Consider the following 16,357-nt stretch of genomic DNA (forward strand, 5'->3'; position numbering starts at 1 on the left):
GTAGCTGATAAAACTTCTCAGTCTGAAGTCTTATTATCAAGGGATGTCTCTTTGATGAGGGCAGTGTCTGTCCCATCAGAATCACTGCCACTCTCCTCAGAAAAAAAGAAAGTGACAATGGAGAATAAGCATATACCCAATGTTTTTATACAGCTTTCTTTATGCCTCTCCCTTGAACATGGTGCAAACAGCAATGATGTACTAAGTCGATAGTGAATGCCAAAAATATTTGCTATTATGAGTTTCATTTTTAATTGGCTTTTCTCCACTTGGAATTCTCTGTCATTCCAGTACTGCAGGAACAAAATGCATTGCAATATTGACACAGAAATTTCCTGAAACTACTGGGGTAATTGTTTTGTCACAAATAATATTTTTAAAATGCTGCTACAAATGTTTCTAGCTTATTAATTGTCCAGACCCGAATGTACAGGTCTCCTATAAGTACTCTCAATATTGCACCCTGGACAAAATTATAATATATTTACATTGTGTATATATATATATATATATATATATATATATATATATATATATATATATATATATATAATTTGTGTAGGGCAAGAAGGGCAATAGTCAAAGGCCATAGTTCTCTTGGGGGCAGTGTTCTAAAACTTTAATTTCTTTATTTTTATTTATTAAAGTGCCACAGATTCAGTGAATCTGGTATTGGTGCTTTGAAGGCACCTAAAGTGAATGGAGAAGAGTGGGTAGAAAGGCCTTCTAGCTCTCTGCCACTGTCTGGGGAAAAAATCAGGGGATGTGAACCTGAATTAGAGGCTTCTGACCATTAAATTGCAGAAATGTGTTTGTTATTGTTGTTTTGTGTGGGGGCGTGGCAGTAGGTCCTACCATGTTAAAGAGAGGAAATCCAAGTTTTTGTTAAGATCCGCCAGGTATATAATTTCATTTAATTTTAATTTTTTAATTCTTGTTACAATCTACCAGAAAAAAAAATTATTGCGTGCTAGTTACAACCTACCAACTGGACTTGTTGAATTTTGCCACCAACTAACCCAGTGAGTGGCAATGCGAAATAGCTAGAGGGCTGCATTAAAAGTAGAGAAGGGTGGGCTCGGTTTTGTGAAAACCGAACCCACCCGAACTATGGGGTTCCGAGTACCAAGCCGAGTCAGCTCGGTACTCTTGCGCCTATTCGGATTTCAAAACGAGGCAAAACGTCATCGCGACATCGTCGGATCTCAGATCTCACGAGTTTTGGAATTTATAAATACCGCCCTCCACGGCGATCTAGAGCCATTTGAGAGAGGGACAGAGAAGGGGTAGGACAGAGTATAGAGCAGTTTGGCAGGCAAAGTGATAGAAGAGAAAGAGGAGGGTGGTAGCAGTGTTAGAGAAAGCTCCATTGCTGAATTTGTCATTGCTGAAATACAAATTATAAATATACAAGTCCTTGCAGGCTTTTTTTTTCTGAATTTGCTCTACTAAGTGTAGGGTCTAATATACACCCAAATTGAAGAGTTGCTTTGGTCATTTGGTCATTACTGAAATAGTAATCTACAAGTCCTTGCAGGCTTTCTTCTGAATTTGCACTACTAAGTGTACGGTGTTATCAAAATGAATTCAGAGCAGTACACAGAAGAGCAGGAGCAGAAAGCAGCTGCTGCCACCAGTCCTGATGATAGTTATCCTTGTACGTCATCTGGTAAAGCCTATGTAAAAAAGACATAGTCTTTTGAAGTCAGGAAAAAAAAAAACACTTTTTACCATATTGAAGAGTAAAAGAGCGGTAATCCAGGAAAAGTTAACTGCCGATAAAAAAAAAATTGCCAACATGCCATTCTACACACGCAGTGGCAAAGAAAGAATGAGGCCTTCGCCTTTCTCTATGAGTGCGAGATCTAAAATTGTTACTGAGGCTTCTTCTTGTAAGGTCACTCGTGAGGTTGTTTGTGTAAGTCCTGCACCAGTGGAAGCAGTTCTGGCACGTGATAAGAAGAAGGCCATTGTCATGCCTGGACATAAGACCAAAAAAGCCACTTCTTATGTGTGGAATTATTTCTACCCAGATCCTGACAACAGTTGTCTAGCCATTTGTAGTGTATGTAAAGCCACAGTCAGTCGAGGGAGGGACCTTAACCATCTAGGAACCTCATCCATGTTACGCCATTTGACGCAAGTTCATGTTAAGGTGTTGGGAAAATCTGAAAGTTATGGTAAAAAAATAACAACAAGCAGTCCCTCATCAGCTAGGACCCTTTCCTCACCTACATCCTGACGTCTGCAATTTACACCCACAACACCGTTCTCATCAATATCCTCAGTAGCGATCAAAGTTAGTCCTGCATCCAAGTTGCTAAGACTAGATGACTCCTGCACTATCCTTGATTCCTCTGAAGAATTGTTGAGCGTTAGTCCCACTGCTGCTGCTGTTGCTGCTGCTGGGGGTGAATCTTCCTCCCATAAGCAGCTAAGAAGAAGACCACTAGTACTTTACAACAATTAACTGTGAAATAATCTCAAAAATGCCATTCTACCCACTGTACACTTAACCAGAGATATGTGGACAAGTGGAAGTGGGCAAAAAAAAGATTATATGACTGTGACAGCCCACTGGGTTGGTCATTCGCCTTCACAAGCAGGAACAGAAGCATGTACACCACTACGTAACAATTCTCACAGGCAGGCTACTCTTTGTATCACCGGCTTCACTAACAGGCATAGAGCTGATAATTTGTTACGAAAACTAAGAGATGTCATTGATACATGGCTTATGCCAATTGAACTCTCCCCTGGATATGTCATTTCTGATATTCTGATGTGAATGAGTTCTCTGTACAGCGCTGCAGAATTAGTGGCACTATATAAATAAATGATGATGATAACGCGAACAATATTGTGCGAGCTTTACAGCTGGGTGAATTCCATCACATTCCCTGTTTTGCTCACACAATAAACTTGGTGGTTCAGAGCTTTTAGAAAAATAAACGTGAGGTGCAGGAGATGCTTTCGGTGGCCCGTAGAGTTTAGGGACATTTCCAGCATTCTGCCACAGCATGTAGGAGATTGCAGCAGCTCCAAGAACAATTTAATTTGTCCTGCCACCAACTTAAGCAAGAGGTGTTAACAAGGTGCAATTACACCCTGTACATGCTTCAGAGGATGGAGGAACAGCGCAAAGCCATACAAGCGTATTGCACAAGCCATGACATTGGGAAACTAGGGAGAATGTATTTCAGTCTCGCACAGTGGAGAATCCTTTCAGTGCTGTGCAAGGTGCTGAAACCATTTGAAGTTGTGACGTGTGAAGTGAGTTCAGACTCTGCTAAACTGATCCAAGTCATTCCCTTAATTCGACTTTTGGAAAAGCAGCTTGACAAACTGAAGGAGATGAAAGAAAGCAATTCCGCAAAGTATGTTGGCCTTGTAGATCAAGTACTTAATTCGCTTCACAATGATCCAAGAGTTATTAAAATCTTGATGTCGGATCACTATGTTTTGGCGACTGTGCTTGATCCTAGGTTTAAGACCTACGTCGATTCTTTGCTTCCAAATTACCGAGATCTGAAAAGATGCAAGGAGCTCTTGGTCAGCAAGTTGACCGCTGAACTAGTCCTTGGCTTGACAACGTCTCCTCCTTCAGTTTCTCAGGCAGCTGCTGCTCGTATTTCACTTTCCAAAGAGAAGCAGGGATGACGCAGGTGGCAGACCACAACAGTTTGACATTTGGGGGTAGATGTATGAATCTCCGGATTCCTCAACTCCCGGGAGTTCGGCGTCTTCGGTGCTTAAATTTAAAGCGGCGCTGCCGTGTAAAGGGAAGTTGGTCTGGTTTGAAATATATTAGCAAAAAAAGTGTGACCTCGGCCATAACTCCATCCGATCCTACTATTAACATGCAAAGGATGGTGGAGGATTATTTTCAGTAAAATCAAAATGTCAGACAGTCCCTTTCCATACTGGGAGGAAAAACAAGCCATTTGGAAACCCATGTACAAACTTGCTTTGCAATACCTAAGCTGCCCACCCTCCAGTGTGTACTCAGAAAGAGTTTTCAGCACAGCCGGGAACCTTGTCAGTGATCGACGTAGGAGGTTACTTCCTAAAAATGTGGAAAAGATGATGTTCATTAAAATTAACTACATCTTCAATGAGGAAGGCCTTTACCGGCAAATACATCCAAGTACTGACACTTCTGTAATGGCAGATTCCACCGGAGATGAATTAATAGTCTGTGATGATGATGTACACACTGATGAGGGTGAGAATGATGCTGAAGATGATGACGACAGCATCTTGACAGTGTAGAATTGCACTGCTGGTCTAACCTGCCTTTAGGGGATTGATAGCTGGTTTAGCGGGGGCCCAAACAAACCAAGCACTTCAGCCACAAAAGTGGCAGCCCTTGTCGCTGAAGTGCTTGGTTTGTTAAAGTGTGCATGTCCTTTGTAAGATCCAACATATTGGTGGGTGGGAGGGCCCTAGGACAATTCCATTCTGCACCATTAACCTTTCCTGGCACTAATGTATGTTTCTGCCATTACTCTAACAAGCCCATTGTTAGCTTGTTTAGGGAGGGCCATGTTGCACTTCAGCCACAAAAGTGCCACTCCTTGTGGATGAACTGCTTGGCTTGATAAATTGTACATGCTACCTCTCCTAATTGTGGGTGACATTGTTATCTTGTTTATTAAGGGCTGAAAGAAAATAAACACTTCAGCCACAAGAGTACCACTCCTTGTGGATGAACTGCTTGGCTTGATAAATTGTACATGCTTCCTCTCCTAAAATTGAATGGAAATCACTTGAAATTAGTGTTAGTGAAGTTAATAATAAGGTACAAAATAATACAAAAATGATGTGATTTTACCCCAAAAAATTAAATTTAGTAAAAAAAATAGCTAAACAAAACCAAAACCAAAGCCAAAACACACAGGGGCGGTTTAGGCAAAACCGAAACCCGAAGGTAATCCAGACCCAAAACCAAAACACGGGGGTCAGTGAGCATCCCTAATTAAAAAGTATGGGACAAGACACAAAGGCCACCAGTTATGAGTTTCTGAAAATTTGAAGTCCTTTTGCACAGTGTAAAAAGCTGTGCATAATTCAAGGAACACCACTAAAATATTGCATATTCACTCCTTTATGTCATTTCAATAATCTGGCTCCAAAAAAGAAATTTCATTTGTGCTCTGCTCTGCAAACTATAGTGCCCCAGTGTGCATCATACGTACTTTGCTATAAACTTCTTTGCTCCACCCAACTCCTCTCTACCTGGTCAAAATTCTGCTCCTCTGTAAACACTGCCAACTTGCTCCATAAAACAGTGTGAGTAAGGGAGATTGAAGTCGAGGTACATGGAGCACCAAAACTGCTTTTGCACTGTGCAGCGGAGAATTTTTTCCTTGTAAATGACCTCCTGCTTTGGCTTTCTTAAAAACACATTACATTATTATTCCTACTGATCTAAATAAACTCACTGAAAATATACTCCCCATATAAAGTACTTCTAATAGACCACAAACCGTCTGCCTCATTTGCGTACCACTGAGTTTGTAGCTGATCGAGGAAGTAGTGTTTTGACCAGCGCCGGTGCTAGGGTTCTCGGCGCCCTAGGCAAAATTCCGCCGCCCCCCCCCCGCCGCGAACACACTAAAAAAATAAGTAGATTTTACTTACCTTTTCTTTCTTTTCTCTAGCTGATCCGTGCCTTCTTCACACAGAGGCGGAGTGATGCATGCTGGAAGGGGAGGGGGGCACCGGGAAAGAACTTTATTCACACTGTCTGTCAGTGACAGACAGTGTGATACTTCACAGATGCGCCGCGGACACTGTAAAAACAGCGGTGGCGCAACCCTCTCCCGAGCCGCTGACTAAATTAGAAAATCTAGTCAGCGGCGCCCTGCAGGTCCCGGCGCCCTAGGCAACTGCCTAAGGTTGCCTAATGGGAGCACCTGGCCTGGTTTTGACACATAAACTTATCTCTCTCTCTCTCTATATATATATATATATATATATATATATATATATATATATATATATATATTTTTATAGTAATAATAATAAAGTGACCTGGGGGTGGGATACATGCAATACATTAAAAAGACAGGTGCTTTGGCAGTAAATGGCAAGAACGTAAAATACACGTGCAAATGGTAAGTAGAAAAATAATTAATCAGGGTTAAAATTTATGATATAAAATTATTTATAAAAGTTGTCATGTAGATATATGTGTGTGTGTGTCATGCTATATAGTGTGATTATATAGCCCCTAATAAAAACAGAATACCCTAAGAAGCAGGTTGCATTGAAACACTGGAGGTACCCCTAACAGAGAAATGATGAATACGAGAACACGTATCAGACTTTTAAACCATTTAGCTCACCAACAATACATTACACAGCTTGAACTTACAATATTAGTTCTCACATGTCATATCCCACTTTGTTTATAACTCTGCTAAATCGGATCATTCGTATTAGCCGCGCTATTCACTAGATTTGTGGCAATTGCTTCTTTTCCACAGAATGAGCTCACGCCTAAGTAATAAGGTAAAAATGGCAATTTGTCTATTTTGAATTAATAATTTAATCAAGGACTGTTTTTCTTAGCTTAAAATTCCTTAATATTCTCTAAGGGCTTTGCAGATTCTGCTCCGTTTTAAAGCTGGGTATTTGATGTATAATTGAAAATCAAACATTCACATTTGCTTCAAAGCTATGTTAAAACTGTCTTTGATCATTTATTTCCCTAAATGGATTTAAAACTCCTAACAGAAAATGCTTTATCAAATGAGAAACTAGATGAACAAATGAAATAGATCAGTCTAAAAAGGGAAAAAAAACCATAATGGGGCTCGTTTAGCGTTAGGAACACATCTAGCTAAAGGATGCAAATTTACACGTGGACAAACCAGGTTAAGATGCACCAGGTGCAAACACTGGCTGCTTTTGCCCGTAGCACACAGATACTGGGCAGCTTTATTTTTCTCAATATCTGCACATACTTTTTAAGTTTGCGCCACCCTCCCCCCACCCCGCACAGAACAGCATAGGGGTAAATTTATCAAGCTGCAGGTTTGAAAAAGTGGAGATGTTGCCTTTAGCAACCAATCAGATTCTAGTGATCATTTATTTAGTACATTCTACAAAATGACAGCTAAAATCTGATTGGTTGCTGTAGACAACATCACCACTTTTTCAAACCCGCAGCTTGATAAATTTGCCCCATAGTTTTGCCAAGTTGCAATACTGCACCTTCTGTCTGGATTTATTACTAATTTTAAATGATACCCTATGTAGTAGCAGTTTAAACTTTTCATTTGGAATTCTAGAACCCTAGATTTTACAAGACCCTCTGCTAGATTCATAGAGCATTCTCATGTGATTTACAGCTGCAGACGTCTGCATAGCTTGTAGTCAACTTATTCAATGAATAATGCGCTATTTACAAGTAAACCTTGTATAGCAATCAATAATAATCAGCAGGTGACCAGGATTTTGTCCTTGTCAGCTTTAACTACAACTATTACCACTGCATATTCTACAAAGTTAATTGCTTGTGCTGCTATCGTCATTCCTGCTTTCTGTTTACACTTAACCATTTCCTGGATACCTATTCTAACTCTTTCTTTTGCCAGAGATTAGGCTTTGTCATTAGCTAAGGTTATAGACCTTAAAACCAGGATCTGATTTTACTGTCTTTGTGGGTCTCCCAAGTTGCCCTAGCAAACAATGCATATCAAGTAGTGCCATAGTTTTACTCTGTAGTGGGAACATGTATGTTGCGGGAAGATGACACCAGGTCACTCCTTCACAGCCTTGACAGCGATTTCATTTGACAAAAAAAAAAAACAACTGGACTACGGCGCTGTAATACTTTGTGAGGAACCGCCTCCCATAGAAACGTACTGGACTCCTCCCAGTAAGTCTCCCTACCTAATACTTTAATAATTAAAACGGACAGCCAATCAGAAGCAGACTTTCATTATGATTAATGGATTATGGCGGATCAAGAAAATAAGATGGTAGGTAAGTAATAAAACATACCACTATACTACAGAAAATATTATATACTGCACATATAAGGGGACAATATTACTTTTAATTATCTATAACAGGGCAATTTTTTTATTTTCTTTCCCTTTCCACTATATTTAAATAAATAAAACAACAACCTAAATATACATCATCATCATCTATTTAATTCCACAGTGCTGTACAGAGAACTCATTCATATCAGTCCCTGCCCCATTGGAGCTTACAATCTAAATCCCCTAACATACACACACACAGATCGAGAAAAACTAAGGGCACTTTAATAACAGCTAATTAAACTACTAGTATGTTTTTGGAGTGTGGGAGGAAACCGGAGCACCCGGAGGAAACCCATGCAAACACGGGGAGAACATACAAACTCCACACAGATAAGACCATGGTTGGGAAACCAACTCATGACCCCAGCTCTGTGAGGCAGAAGTGCTAACCACTAAGCCATTGGGCTGTCCAATAAATTTATATAAGGGGTGCTAGTAGTTGTATTAATCTCTTTCTCTCTCTCTCTCTCTATTACTTTTATTTTATATTAGGGGGCACGATTTTTATTTTCTTTCTCTCTCCACTTTAATATTGATGAAAACAACAACCACAATATACATATAAATTCCTCTAAGGGGGTGCTGAAATTTTATTAATATCCAACGAGGCAGTAAGGCTACTTAGCATTAGGCTGGGTATCTCTAGGTGCAGGATCCCTCTAATGCTAAACTACATGACCCATTAGAATAGGGGAGGGTTTTGTCAAACATTTTAATTATATATCTATTTTTACTTTACACTATTGAGAAGCAAGACAGCTGAAACTGCATGTGGTTTCAGCTATGTAGCCTGTCACACCCACCCCTTTTTTCCATTTCTTTTCTTGTCCATTTTTACAGCGGTTTGACAAAGCGCAAAATGATATATGTGGCGGTGTAATGTGGGCGTTTTGTAAAACGACAATTTTCTGGTAGTCTTGCTGTGGTATTGCCTTTGATAAATCTGGCGGTTTTAAAATTGTAAAACCAACGCAGACAGAACTGTACATTGATAGATAAGTCTCCTCCTTGATCTTCAGTTTGCCAAATACTGTACTTGAATTATGATAAATATGCACTGTTGAAATTTGGGTACCTTTATCAGATGAGTTTGCCTGTAGAAACAAACATAATGACACAAAAATAGAGGCACATAAAATCACAAAAGGGAAATAAATAGATGAGCACTGCGGGCACACATTTTTACCATTACATACTCCTAAATGTCCCTTAGAGTATGTCACACTAATAATGGTTCTGTGTGCAGAAGAACTTTGCTTTTAGTTTTAGTGTATGGAGTAAAACCGTTGCTATGTGGAACTAGCAGCAATTTAAGAAAGTTTGCCTATGACTCTGTCATACACAGTCAGCTGACTGCACATAGATATACAGTTCATATGAGCTTTGTCTGGCTTCCCATATGCTCAGAGAATAACAACAATTTGGGACTCAGTGAGTTGGTCTGTTTTCAATCTTGTCTATGCATGTGCATGCTGAAATAATCTGTGCTGCTGTTAATATAATCTAATGCATAGACTTTGACTTTGAATTGTCTATGGGTTGTTCAAACTCCATCTACTTCATTTTCTACTTGCCTGATGTCACTAGTTTTGATAAATGAATGCAATAGGTGGTCTGATCCTTGTTAAACACACCTAAACAGTACAAGAAAATATATAAGACCTGCAAACAAGACATATTAACTAGTATTTATACTGGGGTACAGATGAATCACTTGCATTGTATTAAAGAGATATGATTAACTGAGCAAGCACTGGAATTAAGAACTGTTTATATTAGTAAAATAGATGAGAGATAAACTATATAATATGAAATAGTGTTTAAAATCTCAGTTGACAGTAGAGATGAGCAAAGTTGCAGCACATTTCATATGAATTATATTTTTGCAGCAGATCAGGCCATTTCACAGGGGCAAAGTTCCAGCAGAACAGTACTGGGGTAAATTTATCAAACTGCGGGTTTGAAAAAGTGGAGATGTTGCCTATGGCAACCAATCAGATTCTAGTTATAATTTATTTAGTACATTCTACAAAATGACAGCTAGAATCTGATTGGTTGGTATAGGCAACATTGCCACTTTTTCAAACCCACAACTTAAAAAATTTACCCCCATAGTTTTACCAAAACTATGCAATCTTTACGTTTCACTTGTGCTTTGCCATTATACACTGTATTAGTAAATTCTGCATTTTCTGGAATGTATAGTCTATAAATAGAGCTGGCATGACAATCATGTGAATTAATTCTGCTCTGTAATATGGTTAGGACATTATAAGTGAGGAGAGTCCCAGTAGAAAAAATAATAAGGGAAATTCCGAGAGAATTCTGAAAAATTCCGCACCCAATATGAAATGTTGTAAATATTCAGTGAAACAATATATTGTTCTTCATCATTATCATCATCATCATCATCATCATCATCATCATTTACAGTCCAGTGCTCAACTCGTAATAGAAAATTAGAACATTTACACACATTATAGTTATTTGTTATAACTGCTCAGATATGTACAGTTAGTAGGTTTAGTATATAAGTTGTGGTACAAGTAAAGTCTATTATTTTATAAAAACCTATCTACGCTATTTTTAACAAGCTATCAATAATTGATTTTTATTTTCACTGACAGCAGCAGCAGCCCATCTAAACGCAATCACTTAAGAATCAATCTCCCCAATATTAAGTAGCAATTTAAAGAAAGCAGAATGTGTTTCAGTCGGTAATGTTCAACATAAATAGCCTTTTAATTTATGTACTTTAGTGTTTCTGTAATACTAAGTGATTTCAATTTTGAGTAAACAAATTTCTAAAACAGACATTGAACGATTGATGAGAAAAGACTGTAAAACCACAGGAAATAATAAAAGTGAAGTCAATTCTATTATTTTTTTAAATATATGCAATAACTTAAAAAAACAGATTGTACTATTCAAATTAAAGTTGTACTGAAAATGTGATATGGTTGTACAATGTACAAACAGAATCACACTCAGCTATACAATTATCCCTCGTTAATAATACTGTAATCTACTAATAATACTGTAATCTACTGAAAATGTGAAGATAAAATGTTGATGTTGTTCTTCTCGTACAACAAATTCTAACGATTTGCAAGAATCAATGATGTAAGTTACTGCCAAGAACATGTACTAATAATTTTTAATAGTAATAAGCTTAGTTCAAGAAAAATTCTCAAAAATATTTATTTTTATAAATCACTTTTTTTAACATGCAGAAGTGTGTGGGACACAACCCTGGGTACTTGGAGAGTTTTTAATCCGATGAAAGTTATACAGCTTGAAGAGTTAAGTAAATAAATTGGGTTATGTCACTGCTGGCTCCCTATTGGCTGAACTCTGAAGTCCTGGTAGTTGGGCTAATTTCACCATGTGTTTAAGCTATATTGGAAGTAAATGGTGTTTTAATCATAATACTATACTAAAACAGTTATGTACCATCAATGACCAATAACATTGTGGAAAAGGACAATACAATATATTATGAAATGTAGACAAGCCCTAAATATTCCTACATGCCAGGAACTTATTGTGCTTGTTAAAAGTAAAAGGTATTATGCACTCTGTGACCATCAGGTACTGTATAATAGTTGCTGAAATGTAACTCTCATTATCCTTGGCCAGTCAGCTTAATCTGGAAGCATAATATAATAAAAATGAACTTAGACATTACAATCACAAATGCATACCCTGCAAGATATTGTTTGACCATTAATTTTAAATGTCTCTGTTTCCTAATGACCATATACATTGCAATATAATATGTGACAATATTAGCACAGTGATATACATACGGTATGGGCCTGATTCATTAAGGAAAGTAAAGACAAAAAAAGGAGTAACTTTGTACCTTGACAAAACCATGTTGCATTGGAAGGGGAGGTAAATTTAAAGTGTGGGGACAGATTTATAGTTGGGATAGGGTATGCCCTAGATCAGCTTTACATTTTTGAGTAAAAATAAAGCTATCAAGTATTTGTGTGCTAGGTATAAAAACAGCCAGTATTTAACTTTTGTGCAAAATAATAAACTAATTTGTCTTCCATTGTAACATGGTTTGTCTAGGAGAAGATTCACTCTTTTTTTTGCTATCCTTTCCTTAATGAATCAGGCCCTATATGTCGAACTACAATACACATACAACAAAAATTACTTTATTAGAGGAAACCTTTGTGTGCTGCCGTAGCTGATTGAGATTGAAATCTAAGTAGCTAGCAATTCAATTATTAAGATAAATTACTGAGCAAGGCATAGTCTGCACATTTAGCAGTGCCTGCATTTGATATAGTATAAACCTCTGCCATAATAATCTCTTGTCAGATGTAGGCCTATGACTCAGTGCTTTGAGTAGCACAACAGCAATGCGTCACATCAGCCCATGAATCTAATGAGCTCCTTGTGTTCCAGCGGGCACTTCTAGCAGGATCTAACTCAGATTTGAATGGGTGGGGCACAAGTTGCTGAGCTTGCCTAGTACCCCATAAACCAACAATTATGCCCCAAACAAAATAAAAGGTTAAATGTAAGCTAAAAAAAAAAGAGTTTTTTTCTTTTTTTACTCTCTACTTGATAATGTCATCACAGCTGAAGGTATGTGCAATGCAGGGAAATGTGATCCAGTTCCTACAGTATCAGTGCAGTGCTGTAACTCTGCAATGAATGAGCGATAATAAATATTGACTTATCTCACTACATTTTCTGTGCAACTTGATATGTAAAGGTAAAATTCTTTCCACTGTATACCATCTATGAATAATAACTTAATCAGTATGCAATCATAAAATAGTCTGCTGCAAAAGTGTTGACAGTAAGAATTGAGCACACTCATTGCTGCAAAGCACTGCATACATAGGGGAGAGATTATGTTTAGCTGGCAGAATGATTAACAATATCTGCAGTGCAATACATACTGACATCTGTTTCCAAATAAGCCCTTTATATGTAATATTTATTTATTTTTTTAGAAACCACAAAGCAGCCCAAAATTAAAATATATATAATAAATAAATATACAATGTAATGCTATCTCTATAAAGACATTGTTAAATTAAAAGAGCTGCCTACATATTTCATGTTTGTCCTACTTATTATTGAATAATTGAATTAACATACTTTAGGAGCTTCTAAATGCATGGCATAGACCTGCTCCAATTACAGTATGCGCAATATACATCATGCAAATATACATATTAACGCACCCGCATATCATTGCATTGCATTGCTTATGTTCGGTTGCCTTTTCAAGCAATAATATAGTCTTCTATAGTACCCCTAGGGTGCTCCATGAGTCTCAGGCACACTTTATAACCATAGCAGCTCACCGTGCTCCAGGTGATCCCTCACAGCCTGCAGCTGCCCCTCCGTAGCTATATCTCCGATGACTATAAGCAGGTAGTGTCTACGAGGCTCCCACCTTGCAGCCGCGGCAGCAGGAATACCCGAGCGCCGCTCTCCTTGGTGCTGAACCTTCAGCGCCGACCCTGCGCCGGTCTCCATGGTAACGCCGAGGGCCTTCGCAAAGCCCGCCTCGGTCTCCATGGAAACGTTCAGGAGGCTGAAAGCAGAGGGGAGCGCGCTCCTGTTCTTAAAGGAATGTCTGGGAGTTGGTGATTGGCGGAGCCAGCCTCACCAGGGCTACATCACAAGCTCTCGGGTGGAGAGATGGGGAAAAGGGGCGGTGCTTAAAATAAGGGTTTATTGGACAAGTGTTTGCCATTCAATCATGGGTGAATAAATGTCTGTTTTAACATATAATGTACCAGATGTAAGAATAATGGCTAAATGATGGATTATTAACACATATCCAAGTCCTGGTAGAAATGTGAAGTGTCCACATTACTCATAACTTTCTGCAATATTGGTATTTTTATTTTACTGTTTTTTAGGTGTAGTTCAATAAATATCCCAGGTAGAAAAATATTATTGTATTGCTCACAAAAGTTTATAGAAAATATGTCAGTAGAATAATGTCAGTGACTGGATATTTCTGCTAAGGATTGTCCAGACTCATTTATGTTACTTTTTAATTATCATATAAAAAAAAACCCCAGAGAGACCTTTATCTAGGTAAGTGCATGTTTAGTATTTTAATATATTATTATATTTATTTTAATTTTTTACTGTTACAAAAAAAATAATCAGCCAGTCCAAACATATGTCAATAAACATTGCCATATTATGCATGTGCACCAGTACTGCACATGTATACCTCTATATAATGTTTCTTTGCGTATTGACTTGCGTCTCTTTAAGTCTGAAAAGGCCTAATGTGGAGTGACAGGGACAGGAAAGAATAGGCTGAGTAAAGTAAGGGTGTGTTTACATAATTGAGACCTGCCACAATACGCATTGATGTTGATAACAATCAGCAGCCCTTTCTGTCCGCTTCTGATTGGCTGATTGCGCATTGACCCCTCCAGTACTTAAATCATTAGCATCGCAGCCATTTATTCATATATATATGTATATGTTTATATTTAAGTACAATTTAAATGGAACATGCAACCTTTAAATTTAATAGCTGTGAGGTTCCTATTTTCTCTGGTGTGTATGACACTTCATTACATTAATACATTGTGTACAAGTAGGGTAATGCAGGTTTAGCGGTTGCTAGTAACACTGTCAAGCCACACACCTACACTGTCTCTACGTTTTCTCTAGGCTATCTCTCCCTTATCAAGGGGTGTAAGTATACACCCTTGTTACACATGTTGTATGCCTGGTGCACACCTGGCACAAATGCCACTGTTTTTGAGCTGGACACATCTTGAGATGTGTCTGACTGAGCATATCCCCAGAAATAGTGTGTCTTTTCCCTAGGTTCTAGTTCTAGTGCATATGTGTCCACCTCTTCATGAAGCCCATTATGTTAGTCAGTATAGCTCGTGGGTGTACTGAGGAAAACCTGAAGGCTTCACAAAGCTTTGTGACTGCAGTGTCTAACCTGTGTAACTCCATATCAACCCTCATGTATTAGAAATAGCAGTTATTTGCTAATAAATTCCAAGTGTGCATTAACCAATACGACCAAACACCAATTACCTGTGATCAATTTAGTGAAAAAAAGACAATAAAACAAATGTCTGATTGTTTGCGATAAGTATTATTATTAATAATCCTTATTTATAGGGCGCCAGAACATTTCCGCAGCGCCGTACAAAAACAGACTGTAGACCCTACAGGGTAAAATAGTGCAGAACAGTGAACCAAAATACCATACTTTAATAGCTCCAAACATAACTTGCACAGTGAAGTTGGAGAAGAATAGGTAGAGAGACAGGAGGGAAGAGGGCCCTGCTCGTAAGAGCTTACATCCTAAAGGGAGTGCAAACAGACAGGAGGCACAATGGGGAGTCAGAGGAGATCAATTGCAAGAGGATGCGAGTAGCAAGATGGGGAAAGAGAGGTGAGGAGATCAAGCATGGAGAGAAGGTTAGGTGGATGTCACGGGCACTAGGAGTCTTTACCCAGGGATCACCAGGTGGTAAGCTTACCAGAGCAATGTAGATGGTAATAGTGTGCTCTGGTAGCAGGGTGATCACGGAACAGGCAATAGTAGATGATGAGATGCTCAGGAAAGTCTATGACTAGCAGCACTGGTAATATGGAGGTAATAATACACGAGGAACTGTATGGACAAGGGCAAGTGGAGATAGTCAGTGGTCTGCGATAGCAAGTTGTACCACTGCTATAGTGAGGAGGAATGTCCAACAGAAACGAGGAGGTGATGAGAGTCAGCGGTCTGCGGATAGCAAGTGGTACCGCTGTCTGGGTGAAGGAATGGAATCCAAGTGGAGGTATCCGGGAAGTCAGTGGTCTGCGGTAGCAAGTTGTACCACTGCTATGTGAGAGGAATGGAACAGGTGATACCGGAACAGGAATCAGTGGTCTGCCTTCAGCAAGTTGTACCACTGAATATATATGTGAGGAGGTGTACGGGGAGAGACTGCAACACAGGATGTACACGGGCACATAAAACACGATCCACAGTAATATGCACAATATATATAAATGACTGAACAGGTCTGCAAATGTAGGAAGTCTCTGAAGTAATCCAGCACAAGGTAACACAGTCAATGATGGCAAAAGACTCAGCGGATTGCAGACTCCAGAGGAGAACCAACACAGTCCAGCAAGATATGCAATACACCAGCACAGTCAATGAGAAGTATGCATACCGTGGTTCAGAAGGCAGTCAGACAGGAGTGCAGTGATACCTGGGTGGCAGGAGGCCGACAGGATGAGAAGTCCCTGGATGTAAGAAGCAGGAGTCTAGTAGGTGC

The 16,357-nt window shown here is 38.8% G+C and overlaps 1 protein-coding gene across 1 annotated transcript in view; it reads right to left on the reverse strand.

Annotated features, from left to right (window-relative positions):
* The window catches only part of MAP1A (microtubule associated protein 1A), a 138,824-nt gene extending 125,210 nt beyond the window's left edge, over positions 1 to 13,614 (reverse strand). Inside the window, exon 1 of the mRNA XM_075207873.1 lies at positions 13,397 to 13,614. Coding sequence (XP_075063974.1) covers positions 13,397 to 13,613 — 217 coding nt within the window. The 5' untranslated portion in view covers position 13,614. The remainder of the gene's footprint in view (positions 1 to 13,396) is intronic.
* Positions 13,615 to 16,357: the final 2,743 nt, after the last annotated feature.

This window comes from Mixophyes fleayi, chromosome 4 (genome assembly GCF_038048845.1).
Source record: "Mixophyes fleayi isolate aMixFle1 chromosome 4, aMixFle1.hap1, whole genome shotgun sequence".
In the NCBI taxonomy this organism is placed as follows: Eukaryota; Metazoa; Chordata; class Amphibia; order Anura; family Limnodynastidae; genus Mixophyes; species Mixophyes fleayi.